The sequence below is a fragment of the Aotus nancymaae genome, unplaced genomic scaffold (assembly GCF_030222135.1).
Source record: "Aotus nancymaae isolate 86718 unplaced genomic scaffold, 86718_ANA_hifiasm-v0.15.2.pri h1tg000014l, whole genome shotgun sequence".
NCBI classification, from domain to species: Eukaryota; Metazoa; Chordata; class Mammalia; order Primates; family Aotidae; genus Aotus; species Aotus nancymaae.
In genome coordinates this window covers 36,705,726-36,728,591 of record NW_026988425.1, presented here as the reverse complement: position 1 = coordinate 36,728,591, position 22,866 = coordinate 36,705,726, and the positions used below count along the sequence as shown (strand labels likewise).

At 35.3% G+C, this 22,866-nt stretch overlaps 1 protein-coding gene and 1 non-coding gene across 4 annotated transcripts in view; one reads left to right on the top strand and one right to left on the bottom strand.

Moving 5' to 3' along the window:
- The window catches only part of WDR70 (WD repeat domain 70), a 362,749-nt gene that overhangs the window by 123,104 nt on the left and 216,779 nt on the right, over positions 1-22,866 (bottom strand). For all 3 annotated transcript variants that reach the window (XM_021671857.2, XM_012460014.2, XM_012460016.2), the window contains one exon: positions 18,594-18,768. In XM_021671857.2, coding sequence (XP_021527532.1) covers positions 18,594-18,768 — 175 coding nt within the window. The remainder of the gene's footprint in view (positions 1-18,593; positions 18,769-22,866) is intronic.
- LOC135274951 (U6 spliceosomal RNA) lies at positions 2,258-2,361 on the top strand. Its single transcript, XR_010342693.1, has one exon. It is a non-coding gene; the product is annotated as a U6 spliceosomal RNA (small nuclear RNA).

Genomic DNA, 22,866 nt, shown 5'->3' with positions numbered 1-22,866 from the left:
TTTGTGATGCAAAATACTATTTCTATCATACCAGAACCACCACTGGGGAACTTAAAGAAGATCATAAAAATATAAGCCATATTATGCTAATCTGGAATATTCATAATAGCTGATATTAACTCAGTCTCTATGAAAAAGTATAAAAGTTCCAAGTAATTTAAACCAGATAACTTTCAGAACATAACGTACTTGTCTATTGACTATTATCAGTTTTATAGTCTGTTAATTATGCATAAATTAATTTTCACAACAAAGATTCACATATATAAATTATTATAAATTTTACAACAAAGATATAGATAAAAATATATATAAACTATATATTTATATTATTTGTATCTTTTCTTTAAAACTCTGATATCATCTAGTTTACTACTTGGTAAATAATGGATTTTATATGTTTGAGGATAATGAAAACTGCAATCACCAATATTTAGAAGAACACACTCTCTGAATTTTAGGAATTCAGTTATAAAGGACTCTGGGAATAATACGCTACCCTTTTAATAGTGAAATGAAAGAAAGAGTGAATTCAGCTATAGCAAGACAAATTTTAGACAGTAAAGGAAATAACATTAAATAGCAGTCAATCTCATAGTGAGAAAGAAATATTTTTAAAATTTCCTTCAATTATTTCAGTTATACCAAGCAGAAAGTCTTGATTTAGCACTGATGTATCTTTAATACCCCCATAACTTTTGCTAATATCCCTTTTTAACATAGAAAAATCTAAGACACAGAGTCTTGGCAGATAATAGTATCTAGCTACTATCTGGCTAATGAATATTTTATTTTCAGAATTTGCTATGTTCTATTTAGAATCATATTGGTGTTGTACATTTTTGATAGTATTAGAATGTTTCTTTTTAAAGTGGGAGAATGAATTATTATTAATTAATACGTCTGGGGTGTTCTGAAACCAGAGAACTGGTGGTTGAAACATTTTGAATACACTAAATACCAATGATTGCATGCTTTAAATGGTTAATGTTATGCTGTCTAAAGTTAATCTCAAATTTTTTAAATTATTTGAAATATTTAAATCCATTTCTAACAATTTAAAAAACAATATGATGATGTATACATATGACCAGAATTATAAAAGTAGTATGCAAATAAGTGAATTTTGGGAAATAGACTTACCTAGAGAAATTGGATTGGATTGGTATAGATGAGATTTCTAGAGGTGAACTGTAAGAAGCTAATAGGTAGAGCCTTGCAAACTAACGTTGATAGCTTTTCAAGATACCAAGAACCTGGTAAATTTTAGCCTCAGGTGATTTCTAGTGGTGTATCACATGTCTTCAAGAGCTTAGGTAAAAATGCTGAAGCAAACAAAATGTATTCTACATTCATCTGCTTCCTGTTCTCAATCTCTGTAGTCCCTCTTCCTCTCTATCACCATTCAAGTGTACACTGTGCTCATGATGTCCTCTGCTCATTCAACACCCTAAACCGGTTTTTCTGTTTTCAATTCTTTAGTCCAACTTCTGTTTTAAAAGTGTAGGCTTTAGCTATGTTTGAAAAGGGTTAATATTAGCCTTGCCTATCTCACAAGCCTTCTGAAAAGATAAAATTATATTTGAGACATGCTTTAGAAGTGTTCTTCAAACTCTAGATTCTAACTCATTAGTGGGTCATAAAATCAGTTTAATAAGGTTCTGGTCAGTACTTTAAACATGAAACAAATTGGAATATAAAAAAAAATGGAGTGCATACTGCAATAGGAATTGTTATAGTTAACTTCTTTTTCAGTTTCACATATGCCTGTGTGTCTGCACAAAGATATGTGTATAGTCAGTCACAATATAAAATGTAATTTTCTGTGATTAAAAAATAAAGCTTTACAAGACAAGTATAATAGGGGTTTTCTGCTATATTTTTGAATAGAGAGCATATAAAGAATGGTTTTCAAAATAAAACAGGGTTACTACCTGACAAATGCAGTGATCGGCTCCTTAGCCACCTGCCCCATGAGCATCAATGCAACATTAGTGTTTACCATCCAGGTTAAAACCTTGATGGCAAAAAACAATAACAGCAGCAAGAAACAATAATAACAGCAAAAAACAAAATAAACAAAAAACAGACTAGTCAGTAAAAATACCACTCAATGAGAATAGTTCTATAATTAACTATAAAGAAAATGGGGAATAACTTTAAAATGATATCTGAATTAAGATTTGATCCTTGCATTACTTTGTAGGCTAAAGCTGAAAGTCATGAAAACTGATAAAGAACAAAACTGGTAAACATTGTGCTCACAGCAGCAAATATACTAAAATTGGAACAATACAGAGAAGATTACCATAGCCCCTGCGCAAGGATGACATGCAACTTTGCGAAGTTTTTTAAGACATTTTAAGACAGTTTTGTATCATTTTTCTATTATCAGTGTAAATCTGTGTAAAGGAAAAAAAACTGGTAAATATTAAAAAATATTCTAAAAGGTTGAGGTTTAACAGAATCTTGCAAAGCTCTTTAATTTGGGTCTAACATATTATAATAAACATGTCTGAAAAGTTTTTAAAAATTTGATGAATTATTAAGGCTTGGGTAATTAGTAGAAGAAAAAACAAAAATGAAACAGGGAGGACTCACTGCAGCACCAAGAGCTTTGGAGCACAAATCATCATTGGTTGCATCACTTCTCCAGTTGCAATGAATCAAAGAGTAGGTTAAAAGAGAATGCACACAGACCAGAGAACTGTTTCACATTTTGGCTCAGACTTTACTTTGTGTATATAAAAAGCCCTACTAGTGGCTCTATTAAGTGAACATTTAACATTTACTATTTTGTTTATAATAGTTAAAACAGTAATGTTTGGCTTTGTCCGCTTACAAAATAAATCATAACTGTCCTGATGCTGAGAAACATGGCTCAGGAAATCTCTCTACTAGAGAGAGGGATCCCTTATATAGGCTTTCTAGAGACTATAGTCATCCTGCAGAGAGTCTGACCATTTAGGTGACATAGACCTACCTAGACAACCATAGAAGAGCAATTGTGCTTTGTAACATGCCAAAAATTTGGTCTTTTTTCTTTTTTTAAGAATTAGGGAGCATTTACTCCATATTTCCAATTGATACAAGATAATAATAAAAATAAAATTAACTGGTCAAAACTGGCTAGAATAACACAAATTCAAAACAGGCTTCCCCTATTTCATGTAACCCAAATTTTTCACTCTCAAAGATTAAACCATTAACCATTAAAAAATAAGGCGCCCATGACAGAGAATGAGCAAATGTGTTTTATAAAATTATTTTCCAAATCACATTATCTATTTTATACCATTGCCCAACTCTTTTTTAAAAAGGCATAATTTAAAACACTGTGAAAAACAAGAGCTTTACATTATCCATTTGTTAGCTCTGGCTTCAAAAAATCTTCAGAATCCAAACATGACCTTCACCACTAAAACCCTTGTCCAGAAAATTACCTGTATGTCTAAAACAGCCCCTAATGAGTCACCCTGCCTCCACCATTTTCTCCCTGTAGTTATTTTCCATGCAGAACTGCCAGAATGATTCTTTTAAAAATGTAACTTGAATAATGCCAATCCTCTCCTAAAATCCATGTAATGGCTTTTCACCACCCTCAGAAGAGTATCCAAACACTACATGATCAAAAAAGCCCTATTAGATATGATATATCCACGCACCTCAACCTTTTCCCACTTCTTCCTTCACTTTTCCCTATGTGAAGACTAACACAGGTGCATCACTTGAGATCAGGAGTTCGAGACCAGCCTGGCCAACATGATGAAACCCCATCTCTACTAAAAATATGAAAATTAGCCAAGCATGGTGGCAGGCATCTATAATCCCAGCTCCTCAGGAGGCTGAGGCAGGCGAATCACCTGAACCCCAGAGTGAGGAGGTTGCAGTGAGCAAAAATTGAGCTACTGCACTCCAGCCTGGGCAACAGAGCAGGGCTCTGTTTCAAAACAAACAAAATCTTGGCCGGGCACGGTGGCTCACGCCTATAATCCCAGCACTTTGGGAGGCCGAGGCAGGTGGATCACGAGGTCAAGAGATCGAGACCATCCTGGTCAACATGGTGAAACCCCGTCTCTACTAAAAATACAAAAATTAGCTGGGCATGGTGGTGTGCGCCTGTAATCCCAGTTACTCCAGAGGCTGAGGCAGGAGAATTGCATGAACCCAGGAGGCGGAGGTTGCGGTGAGCCGAGATCGCGTCATTGCACTCCAGTCTGGGTAACAACAGCGAAACTCCGCCTCAAAAAAAAAAAAAAAAATCTTACTGTTTGTACAAATATTTCATTTTGACCTTTATATTTTGATTAAATTCAAGTCACTAGTGACAGTGAAATTACATCCCTCTCTTGAACCTATTTATTCAATATAATGAAAATATAAGATTATATTAACTGCTTGCTTATATTTATACATTTGACTCTCTAACGCCATCTCTTATGGATATAATTTAAACTGAAGTTTTTGGTTCATGATTTCCTTTTTTTCTGTCCTAAATATCAATACACATCCATAAATATTCATATGTTTTCTATTTCTGCCAAGTTTAGCAGAAATTTTTAATTCTTCTAACCTTACCTATGAGTTCCAATGTTTTAAGAATACTTTTAAAACTATTTATAAGTAAATACTTATGTTAACTCAATTTTTCTTTGGGCTTCCTCAAGCAACTTTGATCAATATGCAATCATATTAATCTATAAAGTTTTGTACATAATATTTTCATCAGTTACATTTTTCCCTTCTATATGTTAATATCTATGCATTTAGGGAGTGTATATGTTTTACCTTTTACGTATACTGCACAAGGTCCATATTTTACGATTAGACTATGAAAGCCAAGATTTTTGGGGATACAATTTAAATATCTACAGTACAGGTAAATAAAGCCCTTGAGATTTAATTCAACAAATATTTATCAAGTCCCTGCTATACATGGTTTACATACCAACAGAGTCAAAGGTAAGGAAGAAAAAATCCTGACCCCCAAAGAGCTCATAACAGTGACATAAACTTTTGTGTCCTTAGCCAACAGAGGCAAGGCATAGATTACTTACTTCACCTATTCCCATATCCCAGTGGAAAGAGAACTCAGGGCTAAAAGTTCCACTGTACATGAAATATTGAAAAAATTATAATCCATTTTAATAAGAACATAGATCATCTACTTTTTAAATGTCTTTATCAAATTATAATTTAAGACCATAAAATCACCCATTATAAGTGTGCAATTCAATGATTTTTAGTTAATTTACAGAGTTGTACAACCATCATCACAATCTTGTTTTAGAACATTCCCAACAGGGTCATTTATTTTTGAACCATATAGCAATGCAATTTTGGAGTGCACATTCTAGAGTCAGAGTTCCTGGCTCCAAAACTTACTAGATGCATGACCTCAGGCGAGTTGTTAAACCCTTCACTGCTGTACTTCAGTTTCTCATCTAAAATACGTAGTTAATGGTAGTACTTAATTCACAGTATTGTTCTGAGGGTTAAATGAATTAAAATATATATAAAGCACTTGAAATGGTCCCTGGAATGAAGTAAGTATTCAATATAAGTAAGTAGTATTTTCAGCCTATTGTTTTCCAATAACTAGCTTTAAAATCTAGTTATTGGAAAACAATAGGCTGAAAATACTACTGATGCAAATAGGCAACACTACATACTGAAGGCTAAAGCAAACAACTTATAAAACACACTTATTTGATAATAAGTTTAAGGAAAAGTAATTTAAAATTTAAAAACAACATGCACATGTATGTTTGTTGCAGCACTGTTTACAACAGCAAAGACCTGGAACCAACCCAAATGCCCATTAATGATAGACTGGACAAAGAAAATGTGGCACATAGACGCCATGGAATACTATGCAGCCATAAAAAATGACAAGTTTGTGTCCTTTGTAGAGACATGGATGAATCTAGAAACCATCATTCTCAGCAAACTGACACAAGAACAGAAAACCAAACACCACATGTTCTCACTCATAGGAGGGTGATGAACAATAAGAACACTTGGGCACAAGAAAGGAACAACATTCAATGGGGTAGGTGAGGAGGGTGGCGGAGAGGGAGGGGAAGGACAGTGGGGGGCGGTACGGACGGGAAGGGATAACACGGGGAGAAATGCCTGATGTAGGCAATGGTGGGGATGGAGACAGCAAACCACCATGGCATGTATATACCTATGCAACAAGTGCACATGTACCCCAGAGCGCAAAGTACAATAAAAATAAATAAATAAATAATAAAAACAATAAAGCAATTGAAAACCAAACCCATTTAAAATAAAACCTCTAATGCTCTGACAGCATTTATTTATTTTTTCAACAAATATTTATTAACATGTCATGCTCGTCTTGAGCATAGAGAAACAGCAAATAAGACAAAAAGTCCCTGACCATATAAAGCTTAAAGAGAAACAAAATAAATAACCAGGCAAACTAAAAATAAAACAAAATATTTTCAGGGTTTACATCCCTAGATATATAATCTTCTAGTCCATAACAGAGCATCATGGAGGGAATGGCATCTGATTGGGCCTTCTTCAATGAATGTTGGATAGTGGATGGTGGCTATTTCCACCAGCAGTAGGGGGCTTGTGGGAGAGGCATACAGGGTGGAGTGATTAGTATAGGAAAAGGCACCAAGGCAGTAAATCAGAGGATAATCATAGGGCAACAAGTATAATCTAGTCTGACTAAAAAGTTTTTTGATTTAGGCTGGATGCAGTGGCTCCCGTCGGTAATCCCAGCACTTTGGGAAGCCAAGGTGGGTGATCACTTGATGTCAGGAGTTCAAGACCAGCCTGGCAAACGTGGCGAAAACCCATCTCTACTAAAAATACAAAACTTGGCTGGGCGTGGTGGCATGCCCCTGCAATCCCAGCTACTCATGAGGCTGAGGCGGGAGAATCACTTAAACCCGGGAGGCAGAGGCTGCAGTAAGCCAAGATTGTACCACTGCACTGCAGTCTGGGTGACAGTGAGACCCTGTCTCAAAAAAAATAAAAAGAAAAAAGGTTTTTTATTATGGAGAAAGTTACGGAAGATACTCAAAGTTTGGAAAAAAATATAAAAGCATAAACTGAAAGGCTGGAAGTGTCAGTCTGAGAAAACTTGAATTTTATTCAGCATATGACAAGTACTGAAATAGTAAGTATTGCATTTAACATGATTTAAAATGGGGCTAGGTTTATCAGTATATGGACAGAGAAGGGTGAGGATATCCAGCATCACAACTTAAAGATGATGAAGGTCTGAAGTAGAATGAAAGAAAGAGATGAAATTGAGGGGGTGGATGTGAGAAACACTAAAACAACTAAAACACAGAACTGAAAAGACTGACACTGATTACAGGAGGTAAAGAATATTCTGAAGTTCTAAATGGAAAAATAATAAAAATAGCAAAGTCTAAAGGAAGAATGAGTTCTAAAAGAGATAGTTGTGTTTTGGGTATATTGAGCTTAAGTTCTGGTGTATAATCATGGTGGGTTGTTCCACACATAGCTGAATGTATGTCTAGAGTGAATAACGCTTAGGACAGAATTAAGAAGATTTGTTCAGCAGTCACCAGAAGAAGTAATGGTTACTGAACTTAAAATACTTCATCACCTCAACAGAAAACTAAGAAAGATGACATCCCTTTGCACTAATACGGAATCCCTGATATTACATTTGAGCAACTGTCTTACCAACATCCCAAATTACATGGTCCTATTACTCTTGTGTCACGTTTCCTATTGTATTCTCTGTAAAATCCTTGTCTCCTGAAATTTCATGACGCATGGCTTGCTGTGCGTCTTTTTCATTCTTTCCAGATGAGTCCTTCCTCTCTGGAAAATCATGTTTTTTCAGTTCTAAGACCTCCTTATTTTTAGTAACTCTTTCTTACCTAGTTCCATCCTTCCTCTCCTATATTTTCACTGGAACTTTCTAGTCAAATACTAGTCCCTAAATTGACACTGTAAGTCTCCTACCTTTTTTTCTATCACTGTCTTTTATTCTACTTTCTGGATTTCCTTGACTATATATACTTTCTGGGAGATTTTAATACTCCTAGGAATTCTTCCCTTACATCCCAATCACATATATATTTTGCAAAAGCTCTTCCTTAATCTCTTAAAGTTCAGATTTTTTGGTGGTATTCTGCTTTAGTTTCTTGGTTGTACTATTCTCTATTTTCTCTTTGAGAGTATCAATTATAGGATTTTTTCCTTGAAAATGTCTTCAGTTTTCTACATTATCTCTCTCCTCTGACTTATTCTGTTTAGTGTAAGTTTCTGTATTTCATATTAGAGGATTTTCTCAAATGTCTGGTGGTCCATGTCTACCATTAATATTGAAAAGAAAAGCACTAAAATGCAAATTAGAAACTGTATGGCAGGGGCCAATATCTTTTTCTGTAAAGGGCCATATAGTAAGTATCTTGGGCTTTGAGGACCATATACTCTGCTGCAGCACTCAGCTCTGCTAATGTGACGCAAAAGCAGTGAAAGATAATATACAAATGAATGAACAAAGCTGTTATAATAAAATTTCTGGACACTAAAATTTGAATTTCATATAATTTTCATGTGTCACAAAGTATTTTTATTTTTATTTTCTGAATCCATTATGATAGGCTGAGTAACACTCCCAAAGATTTCCACATTTGAGTCCCTGGAACCTGTGAATATATTACCTTATGTGGCAGAGGGAAATTAAGGTTTCAGATTGATTTAATGTTGCTAGTCAGCTGACCTTAAAATAGGAAGATTATCCCAGATTATCTGAGTAGGCTAGATGTAATCACAAGGGTCTTTAAAAAGTGGGAGAGGAGGGCCGGGAGTGGTGGCTCACACCTGTAATCTCAGCACTTTGGGAGGCCGAGGCGGGTGGATCACGAGGTCAAGAGATGGAGACCATCCTGGTCAACATGGTGAAACCCCGTCTCTACTAAAAATACAAAAAATTAGCTGGGCATGGTGGCACGTGCCTGTAATCCCAGCTACTAAGGAGGCTGAGGCAGGAGAATTGCCTGAACCCAAGAGGCGGAGGTTGCCGTGAGCCGAGATGGCGCCATTGCACTCCAGCCTGGGTAACAAGAGCGAAACTCCATCTCAAAAAAAAAAAAGTGGGAGAGGAAAGCAGAAAAGACGGTCAAAGTGTTATGATGTAAGAAGGACTCAACCTAATGTTGCTAGCCTTGATGATGAAGGAATGGTGCCAGGAGCCAAGGTATATGGGTGGCCTCTAGAAGCTGGAAAAGGCAAGGAAACAGATTCTCCCTGGAGCCTCTGGAAAGGAACAAAGCTCTACTAACACCATGATTTTAGCCCAATGAGACTTTAGCCTATAGAACTGTAAGATAATACATTTCTATTATTTTAAGTCACTAAATTTATGGTAGTTTGTTACAGCAGCCATAGAAAAATAATATAATCATTTAAAAATGTAAAAACCGGCCGGGCGCGGTGGCTCAAGCCTGTAATCCCAGCACTTTGGGAGGCCGAGGCGGGTGGATCACGAGGTCAAGAGATCGAGACCATCCTGGTCAACATGGTGAAACCCCGTCTCTACTAATATAAAAAATTAGCTGGGCACGGTGGCGCGTGCCTGTAATCCCAGCTACTCAGGAGGCTGAGGCAGGAGAATTGCCTGAACCCAGGAGGCGGAGGTTGCGGTGAGCCGAGATCGCGCCATTGCACTCCAGCCTGGGTATCAAGAGCGAAACTCCGCCTCAAAAAAAAAAAAAAAAATGTAAAAACCATTCTTAGTTTGCCATACAAAAACAGGTAGTGGGCTAGATTTGGTACATGGGCCATAGTTTTTCTGACCCTTAGTATATGCTCTTGAGCCTGACAGCCTCGGATGGAACCTCAGTTATGCCACATACGAACTGTAGTTTTGAGTAGGCAAGTCAATTTCTTTGCTTCTGGGTTTTCCCATCAATAAAATGATAATGACAGTATTTATATCATAGAGTTGCTATGTGAATTAAACAAAAAATTACGTGTAAAGTGCTTAAAATATTGCCTGGCTCACAGTAAGTACTCAGTAAATGCAATAATAATAATAATAATAATAATAATAATAATGACAACAACAATAATAATAACGACAACAACAGAGGAGAAGGAGAGGACAAACAACTCTACATGAAGATTTTCTTTGCCTGGAATGTAGATCTCTTTATTAGGCCCCCTTTAAAAGTAATTCTTTTGTCTTCTGTAAAGGGAGAGCAGTGATTTAGCTGCACAGAGCAGAGGAGGGAAGTGTAAGATAAATCAGTTTGCCTTTTACAGGCTTCTCCCATCATGGCTAAGGTTTCAGCTTTCTCTAGGTGGCTAAGTCAGTTAGCATTTATGCATCTGGCTTCCAGCTTCCAACTGAATCTTGACATCTCTTTTCTGCTATCAACTACTCTCTAATTCTCTTCATCTATGTGGGTTTATGCTTTAAAAAGGGCCTTTCCTGTCACTTCAGTGAGGTTTCAGGAGGAAGCATGGTTGAACAAATGTGTTTAACACAAATGTGTTTAACCTGGTATGTTTTAACTGGGAGTCTTAAATTATTATATGATTCATAGCCTTAAAAAACAAGGATAATAATTATCCATATTTTAAAAAAATTTTAACCTAACTTTTGCAAAAGCCAGTATTTTTTCATCTAGTAAATGTTGCTTCTAATAGCATGTGTGACAAGAGCATTTACAGGAGCATTTTATAAGAGCATTATTTACAAGAGCATTATTATTAAAACTTTATATAACTCTATGAAAATAACTGACAAATTAGAACTTAAGTTTAGAGCCTGCAAATAATTTGCAGTTTTGATGGTTATTTTTGTGTTCTGAGTCAATGATATACTTTTTTGGAAATGGTAACCATTGGAAAATAGGCATGTCAAAACACTATAGAATAGTTAACATGTCATACGTGTTCTGCTGAATATTTGTAAAAAGATAATTATAATTCATATATCTACTCAGGCATAACTAAAAAATGGGTCCATAGCATTGCTATTTATTGATGCTGGTTATATTTACATACAATGAATGACTGACTGCAGCAAGGCACCTATACTGTTTATCTTCCTAAACCAAACCTTTAGTCACCAAGAAATCTGTCCAACTTGTATTCATAAGATGTTCACAGCCAGTTAAACAGTATCTTGAGGTCTGACTCTACCATTCTACAAAAACTGTTAGTAGGCTAGGAGTTAAAAAGAAAAAAGAGAAATACTAGCAGTTTTTAAGAATCTGTTATGTGCACATCCTGTCTAAATGCTTTAAATATATTACCTAATAAAATCCTCATAATAATGTGATATGGGGAGATCATGCCCTCATTTTGTAAATAAAGAAAATGAGAACAGAGCTTAGGAAAGTCAGGACTTATAGACATGAAATCTGAAGTAAAATATAATGTAATTGTATATCTCAGGTGTCATTTTTAAAATGTGCTATAGAACTATGCAATAGACATTTAGCTGTCCATATATACATATATTCTTCTAGATTCCCAGCATTAGGTCTACTGAAGAGACAAAACTTTGAATTTCTAGCATTGTTCTTTATATTTCACACAGAGATAGAAGATTTTTTTTTTCTCAAAAGAAGATACCAGAAACATTCTCTAAATCGTTTAGTTTTAAAAAATTATTTAAAACATAAAATACAGACTTTTTTTTTTCTACAACTACTCTCCTTATGGTGAATATTGTGCTACTTTAACTTGAACACCTATTATTAGGTAAAAGTTGTGAATTATTGTTAGGTGATTGGTCTTTGCAGTAAGAAAAGAGAAGACACCTGGATGAGGTCATTAGCCTTGACTGCAAGCACAGTCTTAGCCATTGGAGGTCATGTTTAACTTATACAAATCCTTTGATATCACTATCAGGAAGATAAAGGATACCTATTGACTACAGAGTACTAAGAATTTTAAAAACTCACCATACAATATTCCCAAGATTGATAGCTAAAATGGTATGTCAAAGAAGTTATTTTTAAAAAAACAAGGTTCAAGTCAAAATAATCTCAAAGAGAAATTTTGAAATGAAACATGAGTTATTCACACATCTTCACAGTTGCAGATGGCAGTAAATAATAAATATGTAATAAAATGTTTTCTAAATCCAAGTCATATGACTTAAAAATTATGCAACAGATGACAAATTTATCACAGACAAGGCTGGAAACAAGGATAAAACATTATATGCTAAAAATATTTCAAAGCATTCTTTTTAAAATCTCCAAAATCTTGAATACCAACAGCTTAACATTCAATTTAGGGAGTTTAGATTGCTCTAATAGGTATAAATGAGAAAAAGAAAGAAAATATTAAGAGCACGCCTTCATAAAATTCTTCCTTCTTGCTAATAATCTAGCTTAGTACACATACATAGGGAACCTCCATAAAAGTAAATATTGCTTTCATTTTTAGTGGCTGTGACAGCTTCATAAGAATATCCAAAAAGCCACAGAAAGAAGCAATTACCAGCCACTAAAAAAAAAATTCCCTACAGAAAGTAGTTAACAAATGGTATGAGAATTTGGCTTAATTTAGTTTACTTAAGGTGTGAGAGAAGAATGTTTAAAGCTGCATTATAAAAATTTAACAAAAAAAAAACACTACTAAAAGCAAATTTTGTTTTTGTTTTTGTTTTTGAGACAGAGTCTTACTCTGTTGTCAGGCTGGAGTGCAGTGGTGCGATCTCAGCTCATTGCAACCTATGCCTCCCAGGTTCAAGCAATTGCCCTGCCTCAGCCTCCCAAGTGGCTAGGACTATGTGCATACCACCATGCCTAGCTAATTTTTTTTTTTTTTTTTTTAGCAGAGAGACAGGGTTTCATCATGTTGGCCAGGATGGTCTCGATCTCCTGACCTCATGATCTGCCCACTTCAGCGTCCCAAAGTGCTGGGATTATAGGTGTGAGCCACTGCACCTAGTCAAAAGCAAATTTTTTATTTGTGAAAATTATTTTTAATATGATAAGGCACAGCAGATGGTGTCCAACAGTGAGGAGTGACTTCTAAGAGACTTTAAGCAACTTGAGGGCACCCAGGGTCTCAAGTGCCACCTCTCCCATAAAACATCTTTATTCTACTTTACTTTTTTTTCATTATATCAGATTAGCTTGCTGGTGATTCTAAAAGAGAAGACTCAAGACTGTTTTGAGAAGAATCTCAAAAGATCCTTTAGTATCATTTTTCTATGCAGAATAGCTGCCTATTTCTACTTTTTTTAGTAAACTATGAACATTATGACTCTGTAATCCCTATTAATCCTGCTGCTCATCGAAACTGTGCACCTTCTAGAGACCCTATGACTGCCCACCTGACTTCAGCCTTCCCTAACTCTTCCATATGATGAGCACTATACAAAGCAGCATCCGGTCATAAATTACCTTACAGATCATTCCCTGAATTTTTTACAGACTACTTAAAGGTTTAAATTTCTTTTGTCTTATTCTCAGTAAGGTGAGAGGTCCTCAAAAACACCAGTTGAAATGTTCCAAATATGAACAGTTACAGATACACAGATATGGAGAAAAGCATAAAAGGATACCTATCAGGTAATTTATAAGCACTAAGGGATAGGGATGGGACAATGACGGAAGAAAGGAGTGGTACAGAATAAAATAATAATAAACCAAAACAAACAACATTTTTCGAAAAGTACATATTTCATGTATGTAAAATTATATGATCCCATTTACATACTTTTTTTAAAAAAAGAAAAGAAAAATAGCTATAGCTACTATTTACGAAGTTTATTTTATGCTTTCAAATAAAAAAAGCAAACTTCAAATTCTCTCTACATGTATGTAAAATTATATGATCCCATTTACATACTTTTTTTAAAAAAAGAAAAGAAAAATAGCTATAGCTACTATTTACGAAGTTTATTTTATGCTTTCAAATAAAAAAAGCAAACTTCAAATTCTCTCTACATAAAAACAAAATTTTTAAATCTATATATCTGTGAATACATGTATTAAGAAGGGTGTAGGCCGGGCGCGGTGGCTCAAGCCTGTAATCCCAGCACTTTGGGAGGCCGAGGCGGGTGGATCACGAGGTCAAGAGATCGAGACCATCTTGGTCAACACTGTGAAACCCCGTCTCTACTAATACAAAAAAATTAGCTGGGCACGGTGGTGCGTGCCTGTAATCCCAGCTACTCAGGAGGCTGAGGCAGGAGAATTGCCTGAACCCAGGAGGCGGAGATTGCGGTGAGCCGAGATCGCGCCATTGCGCTCCAGCCTGGGTATCAAGAGCGAAACTCCGTCTCAAAAAAAAAAAAAAAAAAAAAAAAAAAAAAAAGAAGGGTGTAGAAGGACATAAAGTAACCTTTTAACATGGTTTATCTGACAGAACTGGAAACATTTAAAGATTTGCTGTGTGCTGGATATTTCTCTCTTCATATGTGCTGTCTTACTTGCCAGAAGCTAATTTCCTGATATAATTACTGTCTTTGCCTCAGATTGTTCTGATCCACTTTCTGGCATGGCTGAGAATGGGGGCACTGAACAGCCAACTAAGCTGGAGAAATCTTGCAGCTTTCTTGGTAAGGCATTGCGCTGTGTGGTGATTTTCTCAAAAGCAACAGTCCAAGAATCTGGGCAAGGGCTTACAGGGAAAAGAGCAATAGGAAGCAATCAGATACAGGATGGGTTAAGTTGCTAGTGGTGCCTACTGCAAAATCAAACGACCTTAAATATTATTCCCTCCCATCACCTGTGTCTGGGGAGAGCAAAACTCCATGAATAAGATGAATCTCAATTTTCCTGACAAAAACTTAGCCTATAAACAGTAATCACAAGATAAGAAAGTACAGTTATGTTCTTTTAGTGAAGAGTCTAGTCTATTGTAGATTCCTGATAGATATTAAAGAACAGAAACAGTGCTTTGTCCAAAGTCAAAAAATGAATCTGACAGGTGTTTTTATATGAAGATAAGTTATTAGGTATTCATAAGACTATACATGCTGAGTTATTTTAAAACCAAGAAATTATAAAGAGACATAAAAATAGTTTTAAAAAATTTGCTTATTAGCAAATCCAAAATCAGTCACCTATACAGATTAACATATTTATATATCATTAAGAATATTACCAAAAACTACTTCATACCTCTCTCTCCCCCTCTCTACCCCAAAACTCATACATATACTCAACTCTATCTCATTGTGTGTTCACATAACTAGGATAGTTTTTTATGCTAATATTTTTTAAATGTATTCTTAGATGTAAACTGACCATCTCATTTTATGTTACTATTTTAGAATACACACATCCATTTATTCATTCGACAAACAGTTATTGAAGGTCTGCTACATACGAAGTACTGTCTTTGCTCTGGGAATACAGCAGGGAGTAAAACAGACAGCAATCCTTTCCTGCATGCAGCCAATATCCTACTGGAAGGAAACAGCCAATAAAGTGGGTCAAGTGCAGTGGTTCATGCCTGTCATACCTGCACTTTGGGATGCCAAGGCAGTTCAAGACCAGCCTGGGCAATATAGTGATACCCCCATCTCTATAAAAAATAAGAAAATTAGATGGGCATGGTGGCACACACCCACGGTCTCAGCTACTCAGGAGGCTGAAGCTGGAGGATCAACTGAGTCTGGGAGGTCAGGGACACAGTGAGCTGTGATCATGCCACAGTACTCTAGCCTGAGTGACAGAGTGAGAGTCTGTCTCAAAAGTTAAAAAAAAAAAAAAGTAAAACATACAGTATAGCAAGTCAGACAGTGATCAGCACTATGGAAGAAAATAAGAGGGGTATAGCTTACCACTGGCAGGGAGAAGGTGGCAATTTTAAATGGTGTGGTCAGAGAAGGTCTTGCTAAGAAAAAATTTCAGTCCTCTGAACTGAAAGAGGTGAGAGAATATGCCTTATGAATAGCTATTAAGAGTGTTACAGACTGATGGGTTCGACATGTGCAAAATCAGGATGCATGCTGTTACCACTCCGATGTCATCTCCTACTATTCTGCCCCACTCTCTCATATCATGCCAACAAGGCAACAGACACCTTGCTGTTGCTCAAATTACGCTGGTGAATGGGAAACAGAGAACCAAGGAGGCAGTCCAGATCCACACAAGTTTTTATGAAGAGGCCTTCTTCCTAAATGAAAGGCTGATCATCATTATATGAATAAAAGGAACCTAAAAAAAACAACCACCCCTCTTAAACAGCAATGTCCAGTGAACTTTCTGCAATGATAGAAATGATCTAAATTGTTCAATAAGTAGTCACTGGTCACATAATGCTACTGGGCACCTAAAAGTGGCCAAGGTGATTGAGAAACTGAAATTCTAATTGTATTTTACTTTAATAAAAACTGAAGTAGTCAAATGTGGCTAGTGGCTAGCATACTGACCAATATAATTCTAGAGTAAAGGAAGCTCTTGAGAACACAGAAATGTATCATTAATAGAGACATCTTACTTCTAAAGAAATATGTTTTGTTTAATTTACTAAAGTTCAAGTTGGTCTAATCAAAATTCCAGGATTAAATGGTGGCAACTATGGTAGTTTTACTTAATACCATCACAAAACACAGATTAACCATTATCTGTCATATAATTATTTAACTACTGCATGAAAAAACTATTGCTATTGGGCATTCTCACATCGGCTTTAGTGTTTCCCTATGGATGGTTTTTTTCCTGCTGAAAACAAAAAGTTAAGAAATTTTTTAAAAATCCAGGCTGGGCGTGATGGCTCACACCTGTAATCCCAGCACTTTGGGAGCCCAACGAGGGTGGATCTTTGAGGCCAGGAGTTTGAGACCAGCCTGGACAACATAGCGGAACACCGTCTCTACTAAAAATACACAAACTAGCTGGGTGTGGTGGTACACAACTGTAAGCCCAACTACTAAGGAGGAGAGGCATGAGAATTGCTTGAACCTGGGAGGCAGAGGTTGCAGTGAGCCGAGATCATGCCACTGCACTCCAGCCTGGGTGACAGAGCAAGACTTTGTCAAAAAAAAGGAAAGAAAAATTATTTTAAAATCTGTTTTCAAATCAAGCTGTGTTTCCTGCTGGCAAGTTTTTCTTTTCAACTTGATTTGTTTCCAGTTGACACACATTTGTATGCAAAAGTAAAAATATGAATAAAATATAACAAATGAGATATTATATAAAAAACTATACATTAATTTATTAAATACATTCTAACAAAACAAAGACTGTAGCTGAATGGCTTAAAGAGATATTTGTTAGAAAGTGGCATTCCAATGGCTTTGTTTTCTACAAAACTGAAAATAGGAGAGATAATCCTTAATTCAAGATACAGAAGACAAATCTTTAAAAACTGTTTCAACGTTACAAAAATATATGGGTTCTAAGATAAAGTCATATACATATATACTATACAAAAAACACTACTATTAAAGCTACACAAGAAAACTTCATGTTTTATAATTTCTGTGTTTAAGTCAACAGCACCCAGAGATGACGAAAGCCAGTTACTAAAAAATTTACTGCTTGGGTAAAACTCAGTTTATAATTCAAAGAAGTTTTTAAGATCTCTATGCTGTTATGAAGCTTTATGAGGTTTACAGTGGAGATGAAAACAGAAATAAAAAGATCTGACAAACAGAAAGCCAAAGATATTTTCAGCATTATTAGTATGGATTCTTTTCCCGTCTATCATTTTTTTATCTTCTTCCAACACATTTGCCTGAAAAAACGACTGTGTTTCCTGGGATCCCCTTCAAAATGTAGTAAATATTTTATACACAAAGGTGGAATATATGCATATATATTTAACTAGAATGAAAACTCCATGAGGATAGGAATTTTTGATAAGTATTATCCGTGCCTACAATAGTGCCAAGTTTATAGTACATACTAAATATTCACTGAATTAATATTTTGGCCAGAAACTTTTATAAAATAAAGATATCTAAATTGTATTATAACATTTGTGTAGAATTTTATTTTAACACTGGTGTCTAGACTCATTTCACTTAACAAACATCTTTGTTTTACCATCCATACATAAAACAAGAAGCTTTTTACAGCTTATTGGTAATTGACAGAATTTGCCAAGGGCTTTTGTATTTATTATTTATATGGATTCTATCATTTCTTCCAATTCCAAACTTCATTTATTCTACTAATAACCTAAAACAGTATAGAAAAAACCTGAAACCTATCTAAATGAAATGTCATAGAATATTAAAATATTATTTAAATTACTAGAAAAATAACTGCAAAGCAACTGATGGCTCATCTTGGACTTTTCACATTTTTCTGCTTACTCTTGTTTTATATTACTATCAAACACTTCACTTTCAAAATCAAATAAGCTGAGATGCCATATAATAAGCTGCACTATGGTTTTTAAATTTTATACCAAAAGAGTAAATTTATTTTAAAAACAAAATATAATATGTACTGAAAAATACGAAGTTGAAATGTTTGCTGAAATACTGTATACTACAAAAGTCTCAATCAATGTTTGATCACCTAACACTGAAGTTTAAATTAGGTCTAAATTCAGGAAATTCACCTTCATAATATTTTAACGTTTGTCTTAGTAAGGTGGCCATCTTCTAAGAAAAGATTTAAGTGTCCTTAACTTACAGTCAAATTTCGGTCCCAGATCTGTATGCTTCCATTCTGGCAGGCAGCTGCTATGAGGTTTCCATCTCTACTATATGTGCACGTAGTGGGAATGACCTTTTTGCCCTGCATCGTCCGTGGTTTAAACACACTTTTTTGCTTCTTTGGATTTTCAACCTCCCACGTCCTCACAGTCCTAAAAAGAATGAGGAGATTTTCATTTATTAAAAAAAAAAAAGCGGGGGGGGGGGGAGTGGTGAGGGTTTAAAATAGGGAAGAGTCTATAAAGACTGCTTCACCATTATGACACATAAATCTAATAATTATTTTAAAATAAAATAAGACATGCACTGTAAAAGATTCTTTTTATAAATGAGGTTACTCATAGAAATAAAGTAAAATATCTGAATCATGTTGGCATCAAATTGAATAGGAAGAGGCAAATTCTACTTCTAATTGATCAGTTATTAATTCTGACCGTCTAAAGCAGTAAGTAGTCTCCAAATTATTCTGACTTTACCCCCGATCAGCAAAACTGTTGAACGTCTGCCCCCTATATAGGCATGTTAATTTTTAAATCACTTACACGTGTTAATGCACTGTTTTTAACTTACACCAGAAAACACACCGAAAAAATAAGTCGTTAAAAGAATAATATCCTGCTCTAGAGCCCAAGCAAAGATCTCATTCATCTAGGGGAGAAGTAGAAATCCACGTGTCTGTTTCTGAACTTTTGCCAGCAACAATAGCCTAGTCCTGGAGCAGAGGAGTAACACCATTCTATTCACAGTCCTAAGCAAAGGAGCACTGTCAGTAAGAGAGGGTAGAACAAAAGCCACATGACCCACAGGGAGAATTTCAAAAGCATAAAATACAGAAAAGCAAAGATGAGGTAAGCAATTTCTTGCCAGAAACTATGCAAGCCAAACTACTATGGAACAACATCCTTAAAGTTCTAAAAGAAAAAAACTAATTGTCAGTCTAATATTCTATAGTCAGTCAAAATATATGTTAAAAATAAGGTGAACTCAATATTTTTTCAAATGGACAAAAGTCAAGGCAACTCACTGTCATCAGACATCTACTAAAATAAATGTTAAAGACATTCTTAAGGAAGAATAAATATGACAAAAGTGAAAATCTGAATCTACACAAAGAAACGAATATTACAAATGTAAAAATAAAGGTAAATGTAAAATGCATTTAAAAATGTTCTCTCTCCTTAAAAAATAAATTGATATAAAGCAAACATTGTAAAAAAAAAATGTACTGTGAGTTTTATAACCATGTTCAAGTAAAATGTATGACAACATTTGCACAAAGATTGAGAAGAGAAAGAAAAATATGTTGTTTTATACTATACTTGAAATGGTACAATATTACTTGATGAGAGAATTTGATATATTAAGGTAGCATATTACACACTCTAAAGCAGCTGCTACCACATTTTTTATAATCAATACATAATAATGAAGATACACTGAAAACAAATTAATTCTATCAAAAACAGGAAAAGATAAGAAGTCAAAGCAACGTGATAATTACAGAACAAAAAGCAACACAGCAGATGTAAATTCAATCTCATCAATAATAAAATTAATTAGAAGTGGTCTAAAAATTCTAACTGAAAGACAAAGATTATTAGAAGCTTTTTAGTTTTACACAATCCCTTCTGCCTGTTTTTGCTTTTATTGCCTGTGCTTTTGGGTCATATATAAAAAATCTAAGCTGAGACCAATGTCGGAAAGGTTTTTCCCTGTTTTCTACTAGTTGTTTTACAATTTCAGGTCTTAGGTTTAACTCTTTAATCCATCTTGAGTTGATTTTTGGACATGGTATAAGATAAGGGTCTAATTTCATTCTTCTGCATGTGGAGATTCAGTTTCTTCAACACCATTTATTAAAGAGACTGTGTGTTCTTGGCATCTTTGTCAAAAATCAATGGACTGAAAGTACCTGGGTTTATTTCTAGACTATATCCTGTTCCACTAGTTGATATGTCTGTTTTTATGCCAGTACCATATTGTTTTGATTATAAAAGATTTTATTTTGAAATCAGGGGGTCTGATGTCTCCAGCTTTGTTCCTTTTGCTTATAACTGCTTATAATTTGAGATCTTTTGTGGTTTCATATTAATTTTTTTTTTTCTATTTCTGTGGAAAATGACATTGGAGTTTTGATAGAGATTGCATTAAATTTGTAGATCACCTGGATCATTTGGATATTTTTGCAATATTAATTTTTCTAATCCATGAACATGAACTACCTTTCCATTTATTTGGGTCTTTTTCAATTTCTTTCATCAATGTTTGATAGTTTTGTTTTATTTTTTGAGACAGAGTCTCACTCTGTCACCCAGGCTAGAGTGCAGTAGTGCTATCTCCACTCACTGCAGCGTCCGCCTCGCTGGTTCAAGCAATTCTCCCACTTCAGCTTCCTGAGTAGCTGGGATTACAGGCAACCACCACCACGCCTGGCTAATTTTTGTATTTTTAGTAGAGACAGGGTTTCACCATGTTGCAGGCTGGTCTCAAACTCCTGACCTCAAGTGATCTGCCTGTCTTGGCCTCCCAAAGTGCTGAGATTAAAGGTGTAAGCCACCATGCCCGGCTAATAGTTTTCAATGTACTGATCTGTTAATTCCTTGGTTAAAGTTATTCCTATGTATTTTTTAAAGTTATTGTAAATAAAATTATTTTCTTTAATTTCTTATTTTCTTTTTCAGATAGATTATTGTTAGTGTGGAAGGAGAAAATGTGACCAGATCGATAACAAGTAAAGAGACTGAATCAGTAATAAGAAGTTCACCAACAAAAAAAAAGCACAGGACCTGATGACTTCACTGATAAATTTTATCAAAGAGTAAAAGAAGAATTAATATCAATTCTTCTCAAACTATTCCAAAAAAGTTGAAGAGAAAGGGAATAATTCTAACTCTATTTTACAAGAAGAGCATTGCCCTGATACCAAAGCCAGATAAGGATACCATAAAAAAGAAAGCTACAGAACAATATCCCTAGTGAACATAAGATGCAAAGAACATCACCAAAAATATTAGCAAACCAAATCTAAAAGCTTATTAAAAAGATAATTCACCATGATCAAGTGGGATTTATCCCAGGGATGCCAGGATGGTTCAATCAATAAATGCGATATACTACTGTAACAAAATAAAGAACAGAAACCACATGATATCTCAATAGATTCAGAAAAAAGCATCTGTAAAATTCAACATTGTTTATGATTTTTCAAAAAAGCGCTCAACAAAATAGGTATAGAAAGAATGTATATCAATACATTAAAGGCCATATGTGATAAGCCCACAGCCAACATCATACTCAAAGGTGCAGAGTTGATAGCTTTTTCTCTAAAATCAACATCAAGAAAAGGATGCCCACTTTGACAACTTCTACTCAACATAGTACTGGAGTCTATTAGGAAAGAAAAAGAAATGAAACTCATCCAAATAGGAAAGAAGTGAAATTGTTCACTGATGACATTACACACAGAAAACTCTAAAAGATTCTACCAAAAACAAAAACAAACAAACAGAAAAAAGCACTGTTAGAACAGAGAAACAAATTCCAGAAAGTTGTGGGTTACAAAATGGTTTGTTTAATATTTTATTAAACTTCCCAACTGCTTTCTAGAGTGGCTGTACCCTTTTAAATTTGTACCTGTAATATGTGAGAGTTCTATTTTCTTTGTCTCCTCATCAACAGTATTAATTGTCTTTTTTATTATAACCATTCTAGTGGGTATGGAAAATGCCACTGTGATTTTTATTTCCATTTCCTTTATGACTAAGGATGGAAAGGATCTTTTTATGTGCTTATTGGGCATTTACATAACTTTCTTTAGTGAAATAGGTAATCAAATCTTTTGCCCATTTAAAAAATTAGGTTCTTGAAGATGGCCAGTTAGATCCAGCTCAGGATTGCAGCTCCGAGTGAAAGTGCAGAGGGTGAGTGGACGCTGCATTCCGAGACAGATTTATATTGCCCACAGACCAGGAGATTCACAGGCGGAGGAGCCCCACGTGTCGCCTGCGCGGCTGTTTTGCCCGGCGTGGCTATTTTGCCTGCGCCCCGGTGCAGCTGCTCCAGGTGCAGAGTAAACGGGACTGTGCCCCACTTAGCCAGCAAGGGGAGCTGAAACAGGGAGCCAGGCCAGGAGATTCCCAGGCAAAAAAAGTGCCACGAATCACAGAACTGCGGTTTCAGCCAGCGCAGCTGCTCCCAGTGCAGAGTAAATGGGACTGTGTTCCCACTTAGCCAGCAAGGGGAGCTGAAAC